This window comes from Patella vulgata, chromosome 5, assembly GCF_932274485.2.
Source record: "Patella vulgata chromosome 5, xgPatVulg1.2, whole genome shotgun sequence".
NCBI classification, from domain to species: domain Eukaryota; kingdom Metazoa; phylum Mollusca; class Gastropoda; family Patellidae; genus Patella; species Patella vulgata.
Genome location: NC_065883.2, coordinates 30,930,211 through 30,958,075, shown reverse-complemented (window position 1 = coordinate 30,958,075; position 27,865 = coordinate 30,930,211). Strand labels below are relative to the sequence as shown.

Sequence of the window (27,865 nt, the reverse complement as noted above, 5' to 3'; positions counted from 1 at the left end):
TTTTTATAGGGATAGAATGAATAAACATGCGTGAATGTACGCACTGTTTCTACTTTATTCGTGTTCTCTTATCTAATGACATTCAATTACTTTTTTGAATTGTCAGATATACTCTTACAGTCTCATATAACAACTTTTGTTCTTCGAAGGAATTATTAGTGGGCAGAAATTCGCCCATGTACCTGTTATCACCCGTCACTTAAATCAGTTATATAGAGGGATTACTCGTGTTTTCCTTTTGTGTTCGTCACTTCCGATTGCTTCTATCGTAGCAATGATCTCTGTGTTAAAATAATATTTGGAATGTGTTTAACCAGTTCTATCAAATATGTGATAACGACTGGCACCAATATTGTCCTAAAAAACAAACGAAAAAAACAAAAACAAACCGTAAGCTGTTGCAAGTGGGTATAGGGTTACGATAATAAACAATCTACATTATATTTTCAGACAATCATAACTTTTCATCTATTTTTGAACTATTATATCAAGGCAAGAATGACCAGCTCTTTATCTAAATCTTACATAATGCACCTTTAACTAACACCTTTTTTATGAATGCTTATTTGTTCATTGGATGAGCTATATTCTCTGTGAATGAAGCATGTGTTTACATCTAAAAATGTCTTTATTTATTTATTGCAGTATCAGCTGCCTTGCTGAGCTGAAAATAAAACCAACAATAAAGTTTTGAAAATCTATTTACATGAAAAAGTATGATAAAAATAAAATGCTTTAGGTCAGTGGTTGGTTCAAATAATACAGTAAATTAAAAATTTATCAATTATATATCTGATCACCAGTTGCAGTATATATGTTAACGCAAGAGATGTTTAAAATCTGAATGGTCAAAATGATACAGAATTGATTTACAGCCAAGTTCCTTTAATTTTAATTTAGAGATCTCAAATGCAGAAATTATAAGAAAATAATAACTACTGCAGTGAAGCCTCAATATTTGTGCTTACTTAATGGTGGTTAAAATTGTTAATACCAGTAGTAAATAAATAATCACTGCATTTCAGTAACATTTAGTTTCTGAATTGGTTATACACAGGATATATTTCTATGCAATAAAACTATGTTTATTTCTGGACGACGTTTCTGGTCTTTGTCAAAAGAAATCTGCATTCTTCAAATGTCTGTGTTAGTTTCATGGATAGCCTACATATAGTATAGTATATAGAATTTTTTTCTATTAGCTATTTGATGTTCAAGAATAAATGAGAAATGATAACAGGTGTTCTAGAAACAGCAAGCATAACCTGCTTCATGCACAGCACGTGTCACTACTGATACCTGGATAGGGATGTATACTAGACTCTCCTTATTTGTGATTTGCACCAAAGTAAAGCGCTAATAATATACTCACTTTTCTGTAGAAGATTTTGCCTGGCTTTAATGAAAGCTTTGATATCTGCATCTGCTTCTGGGTCACCTGTTAAAGGTATATCATCATTGAGTCCGGACGGTGTTCTGTTGAAACAGAATAAATAATTAAAGACACAATATTAAAGTACAAATTTCTATGTTTTAAAATAGTTCAAATTTTTCTAATTGTGCTATCTTATTAAAATATTTTTCTTGTCCAGGAGATAATGGCTTTTCATGTGGTTCTTCACAATCTCCATTACATGATCTAAGGGTTTATCAAACACTAACAAAGAGATGATTTGTTCTTTGGCTTTATTCACAGGTTAAATTAGTCTGAGCAAAAAGCCCCACAATGCCACTAATACTGTCCCCATTTAAAGATTTTGGTGGGCTGAGATCCAGCACATCTTTCAGTTTGCATGAATCCTAGAAAATATCTCATTATTTCTTTATAAGAAAATAATTTACTTACTGATACTTTTGGCTGGTTCTAACTGAATTATGTAATTGATAATCTCTGGTAACATCATTTCCTGCTGAATATAAATTAGCTGCGATGTTGCGAGCCATGTCATTCCGTGACCTAGATGATAATAATGGTTGAGAAATGGATGAAGTAGAACTGGACGGAGTTATTAATTCTTGTGAATAGTTTCGTTGTGATGTGGTATGTTGTAAAGGAGTCAGTGGTGGTGTTCTCCAGGCTGTTTTTACATTATTGTCTGCGACAGATTGAGGGACATGTTCCTGGATAAAATATAAATTAAAAACACAGAAATTAGCTAAATACTTTGGGGGTAATTCTCATAATTCTCAAACTGTAAAATTTATTACCAATGTATTTACATTTTTGATGTAAGGATAATGCTGTTGTGAAAAAGTTTTCGGGATTAAAATCAAACTGCTAGTGGGTCATAAATAAGAGACATAGATTGGCCGATGAATTTGGGGCTTGTCAGTCTGAACCAAGATATGCCTATCAGCACTCAGCAGTAAATTAGTAAACAGGGAGATAACTCAGTTTAAATTTAAAATAGATAAATTTCTCTAAATATTTCAAGAGCATCCACAAAATATTCTTATAACATATCAAACATAATTTCAAATCAGCCTTTACAATGTAGGTTTATTAATACATGTATTCATTCAGTCTATTCATAAATAGTTAATTAAAAAAAATATCTACAACATAGGCCTAACCATAACTTGAAATTCATTTCAATCAATGAAAAAAAAATTAGACTTTAATACAAATCAATCATGTTTTCAAAACAAATCTTGAACAGTAAGATTTATAAAGCCTATTAAATATTCAATGAAATTAAACACAAGGCATTTTGTAACATTTGTCTGAAACAAGTGAAAGGCATTTTAAGAAATGTTAACCAGACCAATTAGAAAGCAATAAGAGTTATCTCCTAAAATTGACTTCTGCTAGCCTACATACACGTGCAAGTCTATGCCTATATTTGGGGTCAGTTGAGTTTACCTTTGTGAGAAGACAATAAAGGGGAATAAGAAAAATTAAGAGGGAAAAGTTTATTGACTAAACAAAAAGGAGGCAATATTAAACATTGGGAAAGGTTTATTAGCTAAACAAAAAGAAGGCAATGCTATTTTTCCTGCTAATTCTGAGATTTTGGGTAATGCAGCTGTCTTAGGAAATTAAGAAATATCTAAGAAACAATGGTCAATAGAATGAGAAAGTGGCCTGTATTTACTCCTCAACACCCCTTCTAAAAAATAACCCCAACCAAACCCCATCAAATTTAGGCCTACTGGTACAGTAAGAAACAACAACAATTTCTTTGTTTTAGTTAGACTGACATGTTTTGAAATAATAGGTTCACCAATTAATTAACCCATCCCCAAATATATGCACACAACCTTTTTTCCACTGTACCACTACAACCAACACTATAAATTTAAAGAACAAACTTAATGCATTAATGTCCCTTCAGTATTTGTGATAAAAACTGTAGGCTACCCATACTCTTAATTATATAGACTATCAATTTTATCATTTTAAATTTAGAATGTTAAGTTTTACACAAAACTAACACAGAATAATCTAGGACTTGATGGTGTGCGAAATCCAGGGGAAGAATCCATGTATATGTTCAGTGAGTCGCATCTTAGGGATTCTGGTCATCCAGTCATTTGGCGGGTGTATGATGTATGAGGTGATCTGTCCCCGCTATAGATGCTAGTTACACCCGATCCTATGCATGTACGGCTTTCTAGATAGAAAGGGAGGCCAATCATGGTCAGCGCGAGTCTTCTTTGTATCTCTCAATCAGTGTGATAGATCGAGATATGCTGGGTTTCATGTATCATCAGGTAATCAAATCAATTTTACACAACTTTCTGTTGTTTCCTTTTTGTCAATTACAAAATATTTAAGATACATTATGGGAGATTAGATAAAGAGCTGGCAGTTCTCACTATAAAAACTAGATAATGTAAAGGGAATTTGCTGAAAATTTCAGTCACATTGATCCGCTCTTAACCGAGAATTTAGCGATTGAATTTTAGGCCTAGCCTCGATCATTATTACTAAAGTCGGTACAATAAAAAACATAGTCTCGGTTATCCATTTTTGATTTAATCATCAATGAGCGTTGAACAGCAGATCGGATTCCAATCCAGTAAATATCGCAGGCTAGCGATGACATCGAGAGTTGATTATGGCCTGGATAAATTAATTAATGTCCAATTAATAATTTAGATAACATTTCAGGCCTAAAGATAGACCTGAAATAGGCAGATTTAGCTCTTGCATAATGTATGTTTAAGTACAATATACTTATCTAGTACCCTACAGTCAGTAATTCAATATATCCAGAAGAACAAGCATCAAGAGGAAAATATTATTCTTGTACAGTTCTATGCACAGATGAAGTTGACACAGCCACAGACAATATTCCAACACATATGATTCATAAAGACTAGTAATATGTAATTTTCAAAAGGTAAGTAATTTAAGAATATGTTTAAAAACTAAAAGTTGTGATGAAGCAAATGAGGGTGATGCGGGCTGACATTCAAGTCATGGTGTAAGTCAGGGAAATCTAAATTTTTGGACCAACAACTTGAAATTGATTGGCATTAGATTGGTGAAACCAAGAATCCTATTAAATTTCAACAATCTAGAATCTCATGAAAAAAAGATAACAATTTTCATCTTATCTGCTTGAAATTTATTTGCATTATATGCAAATTTTAACAATTTTCCTTAATTACTTCTAGAGTTATTTTCTTGCTCACTTGGAAGAATCTTATCAACGATGTGAAACAAAGAATTCTATTGCAACATATTTGTTGTACTTTTTCACACGATCAAGTATCGACAGTCATATCAGTCATGCAATACCCATTATTCTCAAAGTTTAGGAAAATTGGTCCACAATGGAGAATCTGGTTTTGGAATGATTTAACCAACAGTATAAAAAAAACTCTAAATTAAAAGATAGTTTAAATTGCTATAGATATATATATCTCTTTCAAAGGACATTCCCAAATTAATTAATCATAAGTATATTTATGTACTGTACAGTGTCATTGAAATTGAATGCATCTTTTGCAATAATTTGCCCTATAATAAATAAATGTAAAGATAAACATAAATTCCATCCTGACCAGTTACTTTACTTGCACTGGTATTTGATAAAAAAAAACAATTTATGATTTTTAAAAGATTGAATTTGTTTTTACATATGTAGTGTAAGCTACATTGATTGCAAATGAAACTATACTTATAGTTGTAATTAATGATTTTATTGGTGGTTTTAAATTAGCCTAAATATTTATGTTATATCAAGCAGGTGTGCCTATTTTGTATTATTTCAATTGCAGGGTCATTAACTAGAAATGTCTGACTGACAAAGTTTTGAAACAATCACACTGTAAACAATTTGGATTGTTGCCCTATTTCAAGTTGACGACTATTTACCTGTGTATTCTGGCTCTGTTCTACCCACCATAATTCAAAATCTTTCATCAATTTAACTTTTGACTTCTCTAGAAAATGTTGTAGATGTTCAATCTCTGTTTTCAAATTCTTTAGTTTAGAGAATGTTTCTTTATATCTGTAAGTTAAACAATACTTATAAAATGACAAAGAGACCCAAAATTCTACTTATTTTCTAAACTGTAATAAATACCTACTCCAATTCCAAAGTCATAGGTAAAGCATATGAGTTCTCTATCATTATTATCTTTCATTAATCCTATTCCACAATCTAATGAGTGAATTTAGACTTACAAATCCTTTTCTGCCTCCATTTGTTCTCGTAGATGTTGTTCTACATCATCAGGTTGAGGATTATCTGGATCAGTTAATCCGTTCATAGCCAGGTGCATTCTGTGTTGTTCTATTTTACTCTTTAGGTGATCTGAAAAAAAAAAGATAGGTTGTCAGGCAACGAAACATACACCCACAGCAGCTAAATCGGCCAGGCAGTCAACAACAGTTGTGGCATATTTTTACTTTTGTCGGTAATTATCAGAAAATCATTAGAATTTGTTTGTGGGGGTTGGTGTAGAAAACACTAAAGCACACAATATCATTTAAAGTAATATCCTTTGTGCTAAGTGAGTATATTAGTATAATCAGAAAGAACTACTCGCTACGCTTTCTATATCTGTCTCTCTCTCTCTCTCGTTCTCTCTCTTTTTAGTTGCTATACAAATCTCTAAACTTATATAGTCTTCTATCTATTTAAATACATGAATATTTAAGAGATACTACTCTCAGAACTAAACTGGTACTGTGAATGGTACCGGTATATATTATATACAAGAAGAGCACTATATAACAATAAATATAAAATCAATCAGATGATAACTATGGTCTAATGACCTTAAACACTGTGTATAAATTTAAAGACAATCGGATATGAACTTTAACCTCTAGAGCGTCCACGAGATTATTCAAAGTGATCAAGGGCCATAACTCTGGCATTAACTATCAGATTTTTCAAAGTGATCAAGGGCCATAACTCTGGCATTAACTATCAGAAATCAATAGGATTCTTTGTCTGATGACCTTAAACACTGTGTATTAACTTTACCCTCTAGAGGTCCACAAGCAATTGTGGATGCCGGACTGACGACAATATACACCCACATTGAAATGTGGGCGTATAAAAAGAAGCCAAAATATTGGTTCAGATTTCGATGAGAAAACTTAATAAACTCTACAATAAATATGATACAAGAACAATAACTTTATGTATACATGCTTTCTGTAATCAGATTATATAAGGATTAAAAAGTTACCAGACAAGAAGGAACAAATGTGCAATGTTTTAACAGGATTTCTTACATCGTTATATAGTAAAACACTATTAATGGATAACAATTACTATGGTTTATTTCACTATGACACTTCAACAAGATTTAGCAAGTCATTATCCATATTACACATAGGCTGTCTGTCTACAGCTGGCTCCGCTTGAAATGAAATGGGGTTTAACGTTCTACTGTTCTGCTCCTAAACTGGGCTAATGAAGACTGGAGCTCCGCTTGAACATACACTAAGCTAGTTGACCGACATTTCAAGTCATAACTTGACGATTTTAGTCGAAAACACTAAGGATACTTCGAGAAATTTGAGAAGTAATTTATTCTGCTTCCATTTAATGGAATTGAATAGGTTTATTTAGTCTTTGTGTGTATGTCAGATGTCACATGTAAGAAACCGCATTACAAAACAATATACTAATTTTTGGATATGGCGGCCATTCAGGACAGATATTTTTTCTCGAAGTATAAAGTAGATACATCTCTGTCTTTATCAATAAATAAAATGAAATAACCATAGGCACAAAATGTGTAAAATCTGACAATTCATTTTATTTATTTGTGTTGATATATGCTTGATAATGACCTGTAAAATCTTGTTGAAACACTGTGTGAAATAAACCACAGTGATTGTTATCAATAAATAGTGTTATATTTGATTATGTTCCAATTCAAAGAATATCTTTAATCAGTAAATAACAAAATTATGAAACATTTTAAATAAAAGACTAATTAAACTTAAATAAGCTTACTTACTGATATTAGTTTTAGCTTGATTCAATTGTTCACCATATGATTTAGCTTTAGAATATTTCTTTTTCAATCTTGCTTTGTTTTCCTCAATTGCATCATTATGTTCATAATCTCGTAAAAACAGATCAAATGCTTCTTGTCGTCCCATTGACATCTTTCCCACTAGATATATAATAATTAATATTAAAATTTTTTTTACATAACATTGTCTTCTCCAAAGAGCTTTACAAGCAAATGTTATCAAATTATTTTTCTGTGTCAGGATTGGTGTAATTCATGCCAGTTCTGTGAACCCTGATCAGCAGACAGTTGGATTGATTCTCTAGAAAGTAACAGGATTAATTCACATTATTCCATAATACTAGATTATTTGGGTGAAGTGTATCAATGCATCATTTCTTGTCTTGTGCATCTTTAGAGAGAATTTCATCATGAATCAGTATTGAAAAAGTCCATATTGGGATTGTTCTAACATTTGAATGCGTCTTACATCCATATAAATTATCATCAACAAAAACAAAAATGTAATCTCCATTTAAAAGTATATAATATGTGGGTTAATTAATTATTTTAGTTTTAAATCATTATCGTTATCAATCAATATAAGAACAAAAAAGTAATTTCCATTTAAAACATGTGGACTACTTACATATTTTAGTTTTACGTCGTTCGTCCATTTCCTGTCGTAATTTTAACTTTTCACGTTCTCTACGACTTGTAGTAACAACTTCTTCATCTTCTTCTAGAATCTGTCGACTGGATAATCTACGTTGATTCTTTCTCTCCCCATTCAAAGATGGTCTACTGGATGATTTTAAATGTCCATTAATGTCACCGTCTTCACTTACTGGTGACCTTGACCCACTATTAAGGTTAGTCAGTTTGTTACTTGCTGCTCTCTTCTTTTCTTTTTTTAACATATTAACCAAAATATCTGAATTTTGTTAAGTTATTCGTTCTATTTTGTTTACCTCTTCTTAAAGGATTATCAGTCTAAAAACAGTTCAATTCTATTCAGTATTTCAAGATATAGTGACTTGAAAATTTCCCAAGATTGAGCATCCTCTGCAGATGAGGAAAACTAAAAAAGGTCAATCCAGACGTAAATCAAAATGACTAAAATTTGCCTTTGTCAATACAAACAAAATGTTATAAAATTTATCTACATATATATCACTGCATTCTTATCAAATAACATATATTTAATTGACCGTTTTGATTTTTATACGCCCACATTTTCATGTGGACGTAAATTGTCGTCGCCCCTGTCCGTCCGACCGTCCACAATTGTTTGTGAACACTCTACAGTTCACAATTTTTATCCGATTTCAATGAAACTTGAAATATAGGTTTGTCAACCTAAGATCTCGGTTCCTTTCGATATTGGCATGTATTGGACTGTAACTTCATGGATTATCCGATTTAAAAAAAAGTGTGAATATATCACTGTTACACCCTAAGGATAGTTGAGTTTGAATTTTGTGAGAGAGAGATGTGGGGTTTAACGTCCACTCGACACAAACTAGGTCATTTCGGGACTAACACATGGTTTTTAATTTTATTTCAATCATTCGCTTGCGCGTAGGGGTCTTTAGCAGTGGGAGGAAACCGGAGGACCCAGTTGACTCAATGACAGACCATATGATACAGCGCGCGCGTGCTAACCATTTGGCCATCCACCCCCCCTACGAATTTCGCAAAATCAGACTGAAACTGACGGACAAAATGGCCGTTCCTCGTTCGCAGATATTGTCAAAATATTGTGTATCAGGGTTGTGGACCCTCTGGAGGTCACAATTTTCATCTGATTTTGGTGAAACTTGCCATGCATGTTTATAACCCAAATATCTTGGTCCCTGTTGATTTTCATACATATTGAATCGTAACTTCCTGAATTATGGCCCCTGATTGTACTAAAAATCTAGAGATCACCATTATTATCCGATTTTTAAAAAAACGTTCGAATATGTCACCATTACACCGTAATTTTGTCTGAGTTTGAATTTCATGAAAATCATGGCCGCCCCTCGTATGCAAATAGTGCAAACATCTGGTATATCAAAGTTGTGGACGCTCTAGAGGTCGCATTTTTTTTTATCCGATTTTGATGAAACTTAAAACATATCTTTATATCCCAAAGATCTCAGTCTCTTTTAAAATTTGCACATTTCAGACCATAACTTTCTAGATTATTGCCCCTGATTGTACAAAAAATTGTGTTTGTTTTTAGCTTGTTCTCTATCCATCTCTTGCAAGTTGTGGGCGTATCCTGTCTGGCAGCCGCTGGTTTAATGGATGTAATAACCAACCAGATACACATCATAATTTATAAGGATACTAATCTCATTATCTCTCTGTAATACTAATTCTTTTAATCTCTGATTTTCTGAATTATTATAAGGACCGGTATCAACAGGAGTTGCTTCCCTTGGCGGACTTTTACTCTTTTTACTGCTTGGTCTCTCTGATATACGACTCTGAAATTGTTTTCATTCATAAATTTTAATTTAATCATTAAACTTATATTAAACTGAATGTGTTTCAAATCTGAAAGAATAACATTTGTACAAGAACAAATATTTCCCTTGTCAGATTTGTCTCCCTTAGCAGACTATTACTCGTTTACTTCTATTCTATATCTCTTTAAAATCAATACAGCATTTGGATCATATAAATATACTAAGCCAAAGATCAATTAATGTCTAAGTAGTTTTTAATTTAAGAATAAAACTACCTTTAATATTTTAAAACAGTTATGAATTTTTCTCATGTCGGCTCCCACACATAAAATAGCTTCTGGATCCGAGTCATTGATATAATTACTGACAGCCTCTTCACATCTGTTAGAATAAAATAATACAAATTCTTAAAGTACTGTACAAAATGTATGACAATATTAAATATGACTGAATAATATGATTGATACCTGTAAGCATTAGGTACTGTTTAGGTCAGAAAAAAAATATAAATCTAATCTGTGTCTGAAGCAAATGCATAATATTCTTAATAATAAGCACTATGTGACCAGTCAAGTAATTACTGGAAAATAATTCACATGGAATAATGATTTAGATGCATGAAATCAAAAGTTTACCTTTCTACTTCTTCTTCTGTTAATTGTTCTGTTCTTTGTTCGCCGGTTGCCATTGCAAGTTCATCTTTTAATTCCTGTATTTCACGTTTTAATTTTAAAATCATTAGCTTTGGATCTAACTCTTCATTTAATAAAACATCATTCTTTATCATAGCCACACGCTGAGCAAATCGACATGTTGATATAGATTCCTAAAATAGAAAGAATAGAAAGGGAGTGTTTTATCATTAATTAATTAAAAAATCAAGATACACGCTGAGCAAATCAACATGTTGATATAGATTCGTGAAATAGAAGGGGAGTGTTTTATCATTACTTAATTTAAAAAATCAAGATACATCATGTTCCAATGTATTGACAAACTACCCATCAATTGGGCTAATGCAGACTGATTCTTAAAGGAGCTAAATCGCTAATATTTGGGACCTAAAAATTGACCCAAATGGGTCGCAACGCATATAATGATGTAATCTGATTGTATATGAACTAACCAGCGGCTGCCAGGCAGGACACGCCCACATTTTGCAAGCGATGGATAGAGAACAAGCTAAAAACAAACGGGATTTTTTGTACAATCAGGGGCAATAATCCAGAAAATTATGGTCTGAAATGCGCAAATATCAAAAGGGACTGAGATCTTTGGGATATAAAGATATGATTTAAGTTTCATCAGAATCAGACAAAAATTGTGACCTCTAGAGGGTCGACAACCTTCGTATTGCATACTTTTACACAATTTGCGTACGAAGAGCGGCCATTATGTGGGGTAGTTCAATTTCGAATTTGCCGAAATTTGAATTCAACCTTCATTATGGTGGAATATTTAAACGGTTTTTAAAATCGGAAAAAATTGTGACATCTAGAGAATACACAAGCTAAAAATGCCATTTTTCGAACAATCAGGGGCCATAATCCAGGAAGTTAAGTTTGGGTATCCGCGATTATCAAAAGGATCCATGGTCTTAGAGTGTAATAGTGATATATTCACACATTTTTTTTTAAATCAGATAAAAATTGTGACCTCTACAAGGAGCACAAGCTAAAAACGCGATTTTTCGTACATAATTCAGGAAGTTACTATCCAATATGCCAAATATCGAAAGGAACCAAGATCTTTGGGTTATTAACTTAAATTTCAAGTTTCATCAAAATCAAAAGAAAATTGTGACCTTTAGACGGTCCACAACATTGACATACCATATTTTTACACTATTTGAGTACGAGGGACGGCCATTTTGTCTGTTGGTTTTAATCCGATATTTACAAAATTCGAACTCAACTATCCTTAGGGTGTAATGGTGATATATTTGAACGTTTTACAAATCGGATAAAAATTATGACCTCTATAGGGTCCACAAGCTAAAAACATGATTTTTCGTACAATCAGGGGCCATAATTCTGTACGTTATGGTTCGATATGCATTAATATCGACAGGAACCGAGATCTTTGGGTTATAAACTTACATTTCAAGTTTCAACAAAATCGGATAAAAATTGTGACCTCTATATGGTCCACAACCTTGATAAACCATATTTTTACGCTATTTGAGAACGAAGGGCAGCCATTTTGTCTGTCAGTTTTGGGCCGATTTTCACGAAATTTAAACTCAGTCGTCCTTAGGGTGTAACAGTGATATAATAATACAGTTTTTCAAATCGGATAAAAATTATGACCTCTATAGGGTCCACAAGCTAAAAACATGTTTTTTTCGTACAATCAGGGGCCATAATTCAGGAATTTACGGTCCGATATATGCGAATATCGACAGGAACCTAGATCTTTGGGTTATAAACTTACATTTCAAGTTTCATCAAAATAGAATTAAAATTGTGACCTCTATAGGGTCCACAACCTTGATATACCATATTTTTACGCTATTTGAGAACGAAGGGCGGCCATTTTGTCTGTCAGTTTTGGGCCGATTTTCACGAAATTTGAACTTAGACGTCCTTAGGGTGTAACAGTGATATAATGATACAGTTTTTTAAATAGGATAAAAATTATGACCTCTATAGGGTCCACAAGCTAAAAACTTGATTTTTCGTACAATCAGGGGCCATAATTCAGGAAATTACGGTCCGATATGCGCGAATATCTAAAGGAACCGAGATCTTTGGGTTATAAACTTACATTTCAAGTTTCATCAAAATAGGATTAAAATTGTGACCTCTATAGGATCCACAAGCTAAAAATGTGATTTTTCGTACAAACAAGGGCCATAATCCATGAAGTTTCGATCTGAGATCTTTTGGACATAAACCTATATTTCAAGTTTTGTCAAAATCGGATAAGAATTGTGACCTGTAGAGTGTCCACAAACAAATTGTGGACGGACGGACAGTGGCGACGACAATATACGTCCACATGAAAATGTGGGCGTATAAAAACGTGATTTTTTGTACAATCAAGGGCCATAATCCAGGAAGTTACAGTCCGATATTCGCAAATATCAAAAGGAACCAAGATCTTTGGATTATAAACATACATTTAAAGTTTCATTAAAATCCGATAAAATTTGTGACTTCTAGAGTGTCCACAACCTTGGTATTACATACTTTTATTTTCATAAAGGAGCGGCCATTTTGTCCGGCAGTTTCGGATACATTTTTAAGAAATTTGAACTCAATCTTCATTGATGTGTAACCGTGATATATTTAAACATTTTTTAAAATTGAATACAAATTGTGACTTCTAGCGGGTCCACAAGCTAAAAATGCAATTTTTCGAACAATCAGGGCCATAATCCATAAAGTTCCGTTCAGATATGTACAATTATTGAAAAGAACCAAGATCTTTGTGATATAAACATATAAACATAAGTCTAAAGTTTCTTCAAAATCGAATCAAAATTGTGGCCTCTAGATGGTCCACAACCTTGATATACCATATTTTTACACTATTTGTGTATGAGGGCGGTCATTTTGTCTGGCAGTTTTGGTCCAATTTTCATTTAATTCGAACTCGACCATCATTAGGATACTAATAATGATATATTCAAACATTTTATTTTAAATCAGACCAGCGGTTGTCAAGCAAGATACGCCCACATTTTGAAAAAGATGGATAGAGTATAACATCGGGAGGGAGACACAAGGTCGTATCTGGCATTTTTTGCTAAATTCACTTTTTTGCTTCTTCATTTAGTTGTTGTATTTCTAAACCAATAATACGTCCACATGAAAATGTAGGCGTATAAAAACACTACCAATACCATGAAAAGAATTCAAAATTTATAAAAAGACCTGCATGAAAAATATATAGAATAGTACTCCATATATTTTTATACAGTTATATAAAATAATGGATAAAATATAATAATAATAAATAACAATAATAGTCTATTTATAATGCACTGTTTCCATGACTAAGCATGCTCAAAGCGCAGTCCAAAAAGTGAGTCACTTTGTCACATGTTGAATGCTTTTGTGAAAAAGTATGTTTTGTGTCTAGATCTAAATACTTCTAAAGAAGGTCTGTTCTTGACTTTTTTAGATAATAAAAACATCTTCACATAAATGAACTCTACAGTACACAGAAGTTGAGAACCCCAAAAACATGAAAGATTAAAAAAAAAACATTTAACTAACGAAACATTAAACTTACATCTAAATTTTTCTTCTCGACAGAACATGTTGCTATCATAGTTGTCATACAATTGCCACCAAGACTATCTCGTAACACTGACGTCATCATAGAGTTACGATAGGGTATATGTTGTCTCCCTTTATCAGATAACGATATAATAACCTGAAAATAGAAGGAAACAATATAATATTTATAAAAGATTTAATTTTGACAATACAGAAAAATAAAGGTTATAAGAATTGTGATCGCTCAGTTCAATTAAGTTGATCCAACAATTCTAGCTTATTTAATCTAAAATGATGTTACTATAGAATAATGAAAATCTTAATAGCATATAAAAACAAATAAGAGAACTATTATATTTCAATATTCAATACTGTTTCACAATAAAAGACATCATTGTTGCTTGTTCTTAATTTATAGCATTCCAGTCATACAATCCCAATATCATAATCTATATAAAATATATGAACCTACCTGTTCCAGATAATGCAGAGATAGATTAATATATTTAGCTTCTGTTAATAAAACACCATTCACACCTGTTTTAGAGACCCTCTCAGACCTATAAAATATAATCATTATAATTATTATTCTATATTCCATCATCCCAGTGTAGGACATAATTTCAAAAAGATTGAAAAGTGCATCATACAAGAATCAAACCATGCCTTTGTTATTCTTACCCTGCTAAATCTACAAGATGTAATTTAGATCTTCGTATTGTAGCTGACCCTGTCTCTCGGACTGTTAGATGAATGGTAAAGATACAATGAGATCGTGTTGATGCTTGATTCATTGGAGTCTGAAATTAAATAAAATATTACATTTACAGTGATTAATTCAAAAAGAAAAAAGAACAGACAAAAGATTTTAACACAAAATTATCTCTGCATCATATAACATTATTGTCAAAATTGAAATATTTGGTACTACAGAATTAATTAATAACAATTACTATGGTTTATTTCACTGCGGCATTTCAATAAGATTTCACATGTCGTTATCAAGCACATATCAACACAAATAAATAAAATTAAATGATAAATCATATACAAATCATTGTAAAATGAACAAACCATGCAACAAGAACTGTATTGTGTAGAGCATTCACAAGAAACGTTGGATGTATAAAAAGGGGAATGTGATTTTTTATGAGATAGATGATATAATAGTATACAAAAGAAACTATATCAAGCAATAATAATGGAACGGAAATGGTGGTTAAATATATTGACTAAATACAATCAATGTATCTGATAACGTAATCATGTTCCAGTTTCAATATCCATATATATCTTTTCAACATAATGGTACATTGGTTTTATTCAATAGTTTCTCAATATCTTTGTTTACAGCTAGGGCATTTAATGATTCATTTCTGTAAAAAAATTGAATTCTACCTCGGCTATCATTCTGTTTGTATCTCCTAGAAAGAGTAAATTTAAAGATTCTTCTTCAGAAGCAGCTTGATGCACGGATAAATTCTTCAAGTGTATGTTCTGGTCGGAATCTTCCATAAGGGATACTTTACTATGAAAATAACAGATCTATCAATATTAAGCATACAAAATTTAAAGTAAAATGAACACTATCAATGCGGCAATACTATATACCGGAAAACAACCGGAAAACACCATTTTATACTGAATACCGGAAAACACCGGAAAAACACTAAATACCGGAAAACACACTAAATACCGGAAAATACCCTAAATAGGTAACCCGGAAACTGGCACCCTAAATAGGTAACCGGGAGCCTGGTCCTCTGTGTGCCTGGGTTAGGGTTAGGGTTAGTTTCCGGTTTATAGCATAGCCTTTCTCTGGGTTACCTATTTAGGGTGGTTTCCGGTATTTAGTGTGTTTTCCGGTATTTAGTGTGTTTTCCGGTATTTAGTGTTTTTCCGGTGTTTTCCGGTATTCAGTATAACATGGTGTTTTCCGGTTGTTTTCCGGTGTTTTCCGGTATATAGTATAGCCACTATCAATGATTAAATGTTAATTACTAGATATCCGTAATTAATATTAAATATCTGTTTGTCAACTAAATCTTTACATGTAAACATAAAACTTACGGTAAATCTTCCAGTTTTGCTGCTTCATGTTTAGGATCAAGTAAATCATATCCATTGTCATTGTAGATCTCAAGATAAGACACATGAACAGTGAATGTTAAATCGGATGACTATAAATACAATATTAAAAAAATCATGTAATGTATCTTAATGGACAGTCAAAATTATAATTATTTAATCATTCAAGGGGCTATAGTCATCAAAACAACAAAGCTAAAACATATTACCAGTATTTTTTAACATAAATTCTCTCTGTACTCTATGATGTCCTGATGTGAGCAACATACAAATTCAACAATCAAAACCCTTTCCAAATCAATATTTTTGAGATATTGTTTTAAACACTAAACAGTAAATTTGGGCTATTGATAAGGCTAGACAATCAATATGCCTACTAATACTATGTTTTTAAAAGATAGGTTTCCAGGCAATGAACCATATGCCCACAGCAGCTAAATCGTCCGGGCAGTCAACAAGAGTTGTCCCACATTTTTACTTTTGTCAGTAATGAAACATTTATAATACACTAAAATCTGATTAAGAGTAACAACTCATAATAAGTAATTATCAGAAAATCATTAGAATTTGTTTGGCTCATGCTAACAGTATCCAAAACATTTAATATCATGGATTTAGCTGTTCAAGTTATCAAAAATCATTGAAAATCAATATACTTGTTCGTCTCGATCAAGACCTTAAACTCTGTGTATCAATCTTAAGTCAATCGAAACAATTATATATAGGCAAAAACATGGTGTATAAATATAAAATCAATCAGATAATAACTATGGTCTCTAAAGCATCCAAAGATTTTTCAAAGTGATCAAGGGCCATAACTCTGGCAGCAATTATCAGAAAACATTGAAAATCAATAGGCTTCTTCGTCTAATGACCTTAAACACTGTGTATATATTTAAAGTCAATCAGATATTAACTTTAGCCTCTAGAGCGTACACAAGATTTTTGCAAAGTGATCAAAAGCCATAACTCTGGCAGTAATTTTCTGAAATTGTTGAAAATCAATAGGGTTCTTCGTCTCATGACCTTAAACACTGTGATATCAATCGGATATTAATTTTAGCCTCAAGGGCCAGTAATTATCGGAAATTGGTGAAAATCAGTAGGATTCTTCGTCTTATGACCTTAAACACTATATAAATTTAAAGTCAATTATATATTAACTTCAGCCTCTAGAGTATCCACAAGCAAATGTGGACGGCAGACCCACGAACAGACGGGAGCGAGGACAATATACAACCACATTTCAATGTGGGCGTATAAAAACCTTTTTCTACATTTACCTGTTCAACTTTATCAAATATATATGACAATGTTCTTGGTATGATACCTCGATCCACATAACGCTCAGCTCCACCTGTTATAGTAAAAGTTTTACCACTACCTGTCTAAAATATACAATCTAATTAATATCAGTTACTTCTATTTTTGAACTGTAACCTTAAAAAAAGAATTCATCAATTTCTAAAAAACTTTGGGAGAATACTAGCATATTCCAATGCTTTTACTTTGTTGATGTCCTAATTACATTAGTTCATTTCATTCCTAATTTTGGCGCAATATAGCCCGGTGGGTGCTGACGTGCCATAAAACCACATTTCATTTTCATTTTTTTTCATTCCTAATTACATTAGTTCATTCATTTCATTCCAAATTACATTAGTTCATTTCATTCTCATAACAATCTTCTTGCACATGTATGTACATGAACATAATATTTCGGTCTCCTAATGAGAGAGAGAGAGAGAGAGAGAGAGAGGGTTTAACATCCACTGACACAAACTAGGTCATTTCGGGACTAAGACATGGTTCAATTTTATTTCAATAATTTGCTTGCGTGTGGGGATATTTAGCAGTGGGAGGAAAGCGGAGGACCCGGAGAAAACCCACAAGGTTGGACAAGCGAAACCCCACCAGTTGACTCAATGACAGACCGTATGATACAGTGCACATCATTCGGCCATCCAACCCCCCTATCTCCTAATGAACTATACAGAGAGTTGCAAATATATTTGCCTTATAGATGCATTATGTAAGACCTAAATCTGCTTAAAACAGGTTTTTAAATTGGCTTCAAATGTTATGTAAATTATTATTTAGACATTTATTCACATGATAAGCCTATAAGCAACTCTCTAGTTCATCGCAAGGCGCAGACATAAACCGATTAAAATATGATTGCTGTTTAAAAGTATGGCAATTTTGGTATATATGGAAAGTAGAAACATCCAATCCTACTAGAAAAATACTGGATTCTGGGGGAAAAAAAACATGGAGTGCATACAGGGCAAAAATGTAAGGATTTCCCTAACCGGCAACCTGACGATTAGTGATGTCTGCTCGAGTAACGTCAAAGGTAGCATGCGAAGATTGCCTAATCTCTCAACATTAGTAAGCGCTTGATGTATATGTTGATAAACTTGATGGTGCAACATGATATTTGTAATAAATACTCAGCAATTAACGACAACATCGTCTTGTATATGCAATGAATTCTCCTCCGGCTTCCCACCCTTTGCTAGGTACCGAGAGAGGTAAGTCACCTGACACAAACATAACCTCTTTTGATCGATTTTTTATAGCAGGGGTATTCCCTGGCAATTACAATGTTTTGAGAAGGATTTGAAGCAAAATTATCATAAATTAATTAGTCTGAATATGTTTTTAGTCCAAATATATCATCAAATCACCGAGTTTGTATGCGGGAATGCATCTTTAAAAAGTGTTGAATTTGAAAATGATATGACTATAAACAACATAAACCATTACCTGTCCATAAGCAAATATTGTACCATTATAACCTTGTAGTGCACTGAAAATATATATCACAGTTTTATTGTACATCAGAGCTCTTATTTGCATCTAGTCAACTTTTTTGCAAATTTTGGATTGGGTAAGAATTTTGTTTAAAAAATATGACTATTATCAAGATTGTATGAATCAATTTTGAAAGATAACTAACAAGTATTCTAAAATTAAAAGTGACTCCAACATAAATATATGGAACCAAACTGAGTTTACATGTTACCGATAGTCATCAAAATTCAAAATGTTTTTGCAAGAAGAAAATGTAACATACTTGTCAATAACCGGTTTAGAAACATTTTCAAATATTTCATCCTGTGTTGTTTTTTGATCAAAAACTTTGGAAAACCTGAAGGAAAAAAAACCCCACAATAAAAATACTGTAGCGATTCTAACCAAAAGCAACTTAAATTTGATTACTGTAAAAAGAAGGTCTTGTTATTTGGCGAATGTAATTCGGTTTGTTTCATATTACACATTTTATTTCTGTCATTATCAAATCTATCCAATAAATGATATGTTGTTAATGCCCCTACCTCAATACCACAAATCATTCTAGACTTGTTCATTTGCCAATACCTACCATACTCAGACTATAGTTCCTATGAGTGGCAGCTAGTTTTAAACTGTTAGACCTTATGGAAGGAAGAAACCAGAACTGTAAACGCACAGGCATTTGAAGGGATTAAAATAAAACTTCTTACTACTCTTTGACTATATATTACAGCTTATTACTGTAATATATAGTCAAAGAGTAGTAAGAAGTTTTATTTTAATCCCTTCAAGTGCCTGTGTGTAAAAGGTCTAATTTCTGTTAAATTCAGGTTCTTGATGCAAGTTTGATTAAAAATTATACAAAGAAAGTAAATTGGTACCTGAATTTATAATTGTCCTTTTTATTATTGATGAAACCATCGGCATATTCTTTAGGAACCGTGAAGGTTAATTTTGGAGCCCCATCATCATCTTCATCTACTTGATATAACTAGAAATCACATTGTAATAATAGATAATGTAGATGAAAGTATTGAGATGGCTCTTGGCATTAGAATAGAAAATATAATGTCTTGTCTGCTGCCTGCTGGCTATCAAAATCATTACAAAGCTCTGTGAAACAGCTTGGCTGGGTTTCACTTTTGTACCAAGGAAACTTGTCAACAGAAATTCATATATTAGTTAAGTTTTACTCAATCTGATTAAAACACAGATCCTATTTTGTTTCGTTTTTTATAGTTCAAAATTTCGTTTTACTTGTCTTCAGATTGTTATAACATGTAACAGGCGTTCTAGTTGATGTGAGGAATTCGCCAATGAAACGGTCACTGCACGGAAGTGTGGGTAAACCCCTAGAAACGTCAACGCTGATTGATTGTCTGACATCATAGGGTCAAAAGCCGCTCAAATGACCCCTGATGCAACCTCCCAGTTCAACTGGTCAGATCTTCATGTAGTGTAGGTCATCAAAAGTATAAAACAACAAAACAAAATATAAATCTGTATTTTAATCAGATTGAGTTTTACATAGAAACAATGAAAGGAATACAGTGCACAAAGACTCAACAAGATGACATCACTTCCATTTATCAACAAAATAATTATATTGGTTTATAGAAATAAATATTTTGAATGTCCATCACATGACTCAAAATTTATTAATAATTTTACAAAATAAATTAGCCTGCAACAAAGCCTTATTAAAATCTGAAATCTTATTTTTGGGGGATATGAAAATGGAATAACACTTGATTCTTTGAAGGGCAGAGTTAAAAAAGAATTGTTGATATCTATACAATGGTATAAATTTATGCTATTTGTTGATTTAACTTGAAAACGGAAATTATAAAAACGAAACAAATAGAGCTTATTTAAAGGAACTAAATAGCTAATTTTTCGGACCTAAAAATTGACACAAATGTGTCGCAACGCATATAATAATGTAATATGAATGTATATATAAACTGATTTTCATTCAATCATTTCTGTTTTAGTGTAATTTCTAAACAATTATGTTCGGCGAAATATGCCAGATGTCTCAATCGAATGGCAATCTCTTGCGTGTGGTTATTCCAGTCTATACTGATAATTAGTATTTATTGGGCATGCTCTCCAGATAAGAATATGAGGTCCGCGTTTGACATGATTACAGACTAGTGGAATATATCTAACCTCGTTCTACGAGTCCCTTGTTACAAATGGTGCTGAAACGCATTATGGTACACGATTCGTCTTCCAATCGTAAAATGTGTATTGGATATTAGAAGCTTATATTTTCCTGATAAGATCACAACATTAATGTTAATTTAAATTGACAAATAATTTGTGTTTTCAATGTCGAAGATTTCGGATGATACCGAGTTAGAGACTTAGCTACTTTAAATAAAATATATATTTGTTTTGAGAATTTGTAATCAATTTGAAGTAACAGGTGGTCTGATTAAATTACACAGATCCTATTTTGTTTCATTTTTTATAGTTCAAAATTTCGTTTTACTTGTCTTTACTACACTAGGATCTGGAAGAGTTGTTATATTACTGGCGTTTTGGTTGAAGTGAGGGATAAGTCAATGAAATGGTCTGTTACGGCGACTTCTTGGCTTGCCATGCACGGAACTGTGGGTAAACCAATAGAAATGTCAACACTGATTGATTAATCAATGTCTGACGTCATAGGGTCAAAAGCCGCTTGTATGACCCCTGACACGACCTTCGAGTACAACTTGTCAGAGCTTCATGTAGTGTAGGCCATCGAAAGTATAAAAAAACGAAACAAAATTTAGATCTGTTTTAATCAGTTTGAGTAACAGGTATTGTCATATAGTGATATTATTTTATGAAAATCGGACAGCAATTGACTATTTTACAAGCTAATCAACTTGAACAGTGACTCATACAATTTAAAAATTTTTTGACCTTCAAATCATAATAGTGCAATAATGTGTAAAAAAATGAACACAACAATTTTACTAGACACTTCCTTCTACATAGATCAGATTTAACAAAATTTAAAATTTGCTTCCGAAAACATGTTCTAAACTGGTCAAGATTGAGTTTTTGTCAAAATTATGACAAAAAACTTTATTGATAATAAAAGATTTTACAATTTTCACCTCTGACCATAATATGAACTTTACAATAAATAATTATTTTAGAAACCCATAAACTGAATACCAGTACATAAATATCGTCTAAGCAAAATATCTGTGAAGATTTGATGAAAATAAAACATCTGAAGTTGCAAAGCAAAAATGTATCAAAGGTGAAAATCTGATGATTAATTCAAGAAACAACAAATTTTGATGTTTTACAGTCATTGATACTAATAGTAAGTGCAGGAGGACCGCACTACATGTAACAACAACTTTCACGTTAAAATCGGAACGATCACAATGATCCGATAAGCACTTCTTGAGAGATATAAGCGTATTCAAATTGATCAAGGGCTATAACTCTGGCAGTAATTATGACCTTAAACACTGTGCATAAATTTAAAGTCAATCGGATATTTACATTAGCCTCTAGAGCGTCCTCAAGCAATTGTGGACTACAGACTGACGGGCGGGGCCATGAATTTATACAACCACATTTCAATGTGGGCGAATAAAAATCGGTTGAATATTAACAGAATTATGGGCAATGTGTGTGCACATGCACACATGCCAGTTTTACACCACTTCTGGTTTGCTCACAAATTTTGTAAATACATGTAGCTTTAAGCAATAACCACCACCCATTTCAATGTGGGCATATAAAAATCGGTTGAATATTAACAGAATTATGGGCAATGATTGTGTACGTGTACTCCTGCAAGCTTTATATCACTTCCGGTCTGATCACAAATTTCTGAGAAATAAAAATGGACAGAAAAAAGGAGTAATTATCTTAGTAATAACTACATGTAGAATTGGTGTTTTTATACTAGATTATCACAAAATTATACATTAATTACAAATATACAGTAAAGTAATGTATGTTGTTGACTGTGACTTGATAAAATTGAAAAAGTTTTAAAAATATAAATGGCCGACACTGGGAACAAACCCTGTCCTCTCGGTTAGTGAGCGAAATGTGTGCTAATTGAGCTACATTGTACCTAGACTAACTGGTCCATTGCAGACGGACATATGCTTTGCAGTGTGCTATGTGGGAAATTTTACCTGGACAGCAGCACTCTGGTCTGTTTTTATTTCGAATTCTGTCAATGATTCTTTTACATGAATGCCACTGTGTATGTGGAACCTCTGGACGCCCTATCATGCAGTGTACTAAAAAGAAATTTTTTCCCCGGACAGTGGCACTACGATCTACTCGTATTTCGAATTCAAACTGCCAAGGGTTCCTTTTGTTGCACAGCAATGTGTATAGACGTGTTATATAAATTCGATGGCAAACAATTACATACTCAAATGACTTATTTTCACTGTAGAAGCCAAAAGCACATACCATATTTTGGAAAACATTTAAATTAAACATAACCAATATTAAAGGTGCTGTGCCATGATCTATCAGTTTAATTTATAATCTGATTTTGATAAAACTTTCAGAATACATGTATGCACCAAATGACTCAATTTATCGTTTGTCATTGACATTTTACCTGATTTCAAAGTCTTACACTTTTTTAAAAAAACTTCAATTTTATGACATCACTTTAAAAAAATCTTGGTCAAATATCAAAATTCTAAACACGCCGATCAATTGTGAATTGTGAATGCTTTCCAAAAATGTGACAATATTGAAAATTGGATAAAAATTGTAGGACGAGTAGGATTTTGAAGATTGACTTACATTTTTAAAATGGTGGCACTTTCCAGTGAATTTTAACTTTATGAGATTACTCTAAAAAGTTGAGAGACGAATCCTATTGACAAATATTTTTAAATAGTTGAAAATCTGACTTTATCTTCAAAGGGTAGATAATCGTAAAATTGTTGTTGACATTTTTGGCTTAATCCACCCATTTGTAATGTATTCTAAAAGTTTCAAGTTATAGTCTTTACCATTGTAAACTGTCTTTAGAGTTTCAATCTGTTTATCTTGCAAAACAAGGTTAGATATTCCTAAATTTGTCTTTGCAAACAAAACTGCCTCTGTGAAATTATCTTTCATGGGTGCCGCCATATTGAATAATTAGAGGACTATTTTGTGATTCGGCTCTGATAAGTTTGACATATTTCATACACACAACGACTAATTAAACATATTTAATTTGATTCAATATGACAATAGAAGAGAAATAAATACTTCTAAAAATTTCTTAAAGCATACTCAGTGTTTTCGACTAAAATCGTTGATGTAGGAATTAAAATATCGGTTAATTAGGTTAGGGCCTGTTCACAGGCGGAACTAGGGATTACCTTAAGTGACGAACTATGTTCTAAGAATAGGTTGGGGAAAATACCTCCAAGGCGTAATATTACGCCCTACACACAGTGAGTGGCAGTTGTCCAGGACATTATATAACGACTTACGCACTTAACGGGTTAAAGGAGGCAATTCTTTAACTGAGTCAATGTCATCTACAGTCTTCAACATAGCTAACAAAAGTTATTGGTCACTTTAAGTTTAAATCAACATTGATGTTATCTTACCATGAAAAGATGGGCTACTGATATCCAATATATACTATTCAAAAAAAGTAGGGGATATTTGATTTTTAAGTGTTATTAAAGTCACCTAATGAAACTGACGAAGAAACAAATGACAAAATAAAATGAAGTTCACATTCATCGATTTATTCCAAATGATCATTAGACTAAGTAAGGCACAGACTGACCATTATAAGGGTAAAATGATACCCGGGGTCAAACAGCAAAGTTACCACAGCATCACAACCAAGTCAGTAACGGGTAAATCCTCCTCTGTTTGCCAAACAAGCATTGATCCGACGTGGCATACTCCTAATGAGACGTCTAAGGTCATTTTGGTCCAGATTGTCCCATTCCTGTTGCAACGCAGCAGCAAGTTCTTGGACATTGGCAGGACGTTGTTGACGTTGACGTAACCTCTGTCCAAGCATGTCCCAGACATGCTCGATGGGGGAGAGGTCGGGACTCAGTGCTGGCCAAGGTAATGTGGTGATGTTCTGTTGTTGGAGGTAACCTGTAACGATCCTGGCCCTGTGACATCTTGCGTTGTCATCCTGGAAGATGAAACGGCGGCCATGACGTCGTGCGAACGGCTCAACATGGACTGCCAAGATGTTGTCCCGGTAGTACTGGCCTGTAACACGCCCTGCAACAACATGTAAAGCCGTTCTTCCAGCAACAGTGATGCCTCCCCACACCATAACAGAACCACCCCCAAATCGATCATGTCTGATGACGTTAACGTCTTGGAAGCGCTCGTTTCGACGACGCCACACCCTCCTACGTCTGTCCAAAAAATCAACAGTGAACCTTGACTAATCTGAAAACATCACATTGCTCCAGCGTCGATTATCCCAGTGTTGGCGATCCCTACACCAACGACGTCTTGCCTGAATGTGATGATCTCTCAAACAAGGGATCACGCGAGGACGTCGGGCGCGAAGGTGACCCCTATGCAGTCGATTCCGAATCGTCTAGCCACTCACTCTCACACCAGTGTCTGTTTGAAGACGAGCGCTGATCTGATTTGCTGTGATGACACGATTTCTCAAGGCCAAGGTACGGATAAATCGATCCTGGGCTTGAGTTGTCGCCCTTGGTCGACCTGAGCGTGGTCTGTCCTGTACAGATTGTGTATCACGGTATCTGGACCATAGCCTGCTTATGACAGACTGAGAAACATTCATCGTCTGTGCCACAACCGCCTGTGTTGTGCCGATCTGTAGCATGCCAAGGGCACGTAACCTTTCATTTTGGGTAAGCCGACGAATATCAAAATTTGTTTTCTGGTCACTAAAACAATTAAACTGATGTTTCCACCCTGGAATTCAATGCCACAATGACTGTAACATTCAAAGTCAGAGTCGTGCAAATCTTGGGTTGGACCCCCATGATGATCCCAAGCATCACCTGCATTCCATGCGGTAGCTATTGGTGCGTTTGGGCGTCACATGTAACTGGAAATGTTTCTTCTGTTAGGTTCTATAGTGACTTTTTTCGTAGTCATTTGCATATTTTAGTATTATGCCCCCAAAATCAAATATCCCCTACTTTTTTTGAATAGTATATATAAGACAAAATGAAAATTTTAAAATTGGCAGACGAATTGCGTACCATTAGTAATAATGCGACTCGATGAACGAAGCTAAACATACCCCACAGGGGTTAATACTACCAATGTAGACTGGAATGACCAAACGTCGAAGACTGCCATTAACTGATTAGAAATTACAGTAAAAACAGAAACGATTGAATGTAAATCAGTTTATATTCATATTACATTTTTATATGCATTGTGACCCATTTGCTTGATGCCAGAGATTAAAAGAATAGAGATTTAGCTTCTTTAAAGAGAGGTAAGGTATATTTAGTTTCTTTCTTTGATTGGTCCCTTGGCCTTAATTTGGGTGAGTGATAATGATAAGTAATTACGTCACTCTTCGGGAGAGATCATTTCGTATAAAGGGGTTACAAGATGTCACGGTTTGCGGTACTTTTACGACAATTCAAGTTTTGTGTAATCCCGGCTTGGTATTGAGTTTGGGCGTTCCCACACATAACTGCCCGTATTCCTTTATTTTGTTACTATCTTTAACATTCTAGTAAAATCTCTGCAAAGTTTATAGCTTTTACCTTTTGAAATATTTTGTTTTAATCATATTTTTGATTAGAGTCGGGTGAATAATTTTTCTTTTGAACACTACGAAGCAATGACTATGAGTTTTTCAACATCTGATAAGATGTACGTAGTTAAAGCGAGATTAAGGCTTCTATTGAAGGTGGGGGCTATGGTGTGATTTAAGTATAAATTAAAAAAAAAAATAATTGATAAAGAATATATTTTCATCATGAACAATAAATATTGCTCCATATCACAATACGGTCAAAATTGTCTTCAGTTGATATTTTTCGTTGCCCAATTAACTCAAACGATCGAAATGAGAACGCTTTGTTTTGATTGCAGCATGTGGTTGTCAAAATCTCTGTCATACCCCACAACAGATTCAATGGTTTCGTCCAACACGGGAGGAAAGCCATGTTGTCTTGAAAAAATAATTGATAAAGAATATATTTTCATCATGAACAATAAATATTGCTCCATATCACAATACGGTCAAAACTGTCTTCAGTTGATATTTTTCGTTGCCCAATATTAACTCAAACGATCGAAATGAGGACGCTTTGTTTTGATTGCAGCATGTGGTTGTCAAAATCTCTGTCATACCCCACAACAGATTTAATGGTTTCGTCCAACACGGGAGGAAAGCCATGTTGTCTTGAACTCAGTCAAAAATAGGCCTACACTACAAACAAGTAAATACGTCAATTTTTTCAGGAGATAACTTTTTTATTCGTTGGGATATTAAATTGTGCAATGGATTTTAATTAACGGGAGTTGATTTCAAACACACAGGTAAGTAAGTAGTTTGATCATAATCGAAGAAATCCGTTTAAAATTTACGATGGTTCAGACAGTAATAAATAAATATAAATCGCTTCACGAATCACTTACACATGATTTTCCCTTCGTTGGCTTCACACGGGCAAATATCTGTATAGTTTGTTTTACCATTTTGAAGAATCTTCCTATAGTGCTTGAAATTATAATTAAAAGAACAAAACGTTTTGTTTTTTGTGCCTAAAATAATCTTTTTAAACCGTTTCCAAAAGAATGTTTACATTTTTGTCCTCCATGTTGTTATCACCGCAGGAGCGCACCTAAAGATAGACATGGAATTCGATTGGTTGTAAATACTGTTACTAAAAATAG

At 33.3% G+C, this 27,865-nt stretch overlaps 1 protein-coding gene across 1 annotated transcript; it reads right to left on the bottom strand.

Annotated features, from left to right (window-relative positions):
* Positions 1-256: 256 nt before the first annotated feature.
* Positions 257-27,775, bottom strand: LOC126822284 (kinesin-like protein KIF6). The gene is made up of 20 exons (XM_050551075.2): positions 27,608-27,775; positions 19,885-19,994; positions 19,284-19,358; positions 18,974-19,016; positions 17,488-17,592; positions 16,187-16,296; positions 15,515-15,644; positions 14,798-14,916; positions 14,589-14,676; positions 14,130-14,273; positions 10,526-10,716; positions 10,166-10,271; positions 9,770-9,908; positions 8,081-8,365; positions 7,435-7,593; positions 5,639-5,768; positions 5,327-5,462; positions 1,847-2,121; positions 1,373-1,476; positions 257-664 (listed from the first exon to the last, which is right to left on the bottom strand). The coding sequence occupies exons 1-20, from the start codon at positions 27,665-27,667 to the stop codon at positions 648-650; spliced, it is 2,526 nt and encodes an 841-aa protein (XP_050407032.2). The 5' UTR covers positions 27,668-27,775; the 3' UTR covers positions 257-647.
* Between the last annotated feature and the right edge of the window lie 90 nt (positions 27,776-27,865).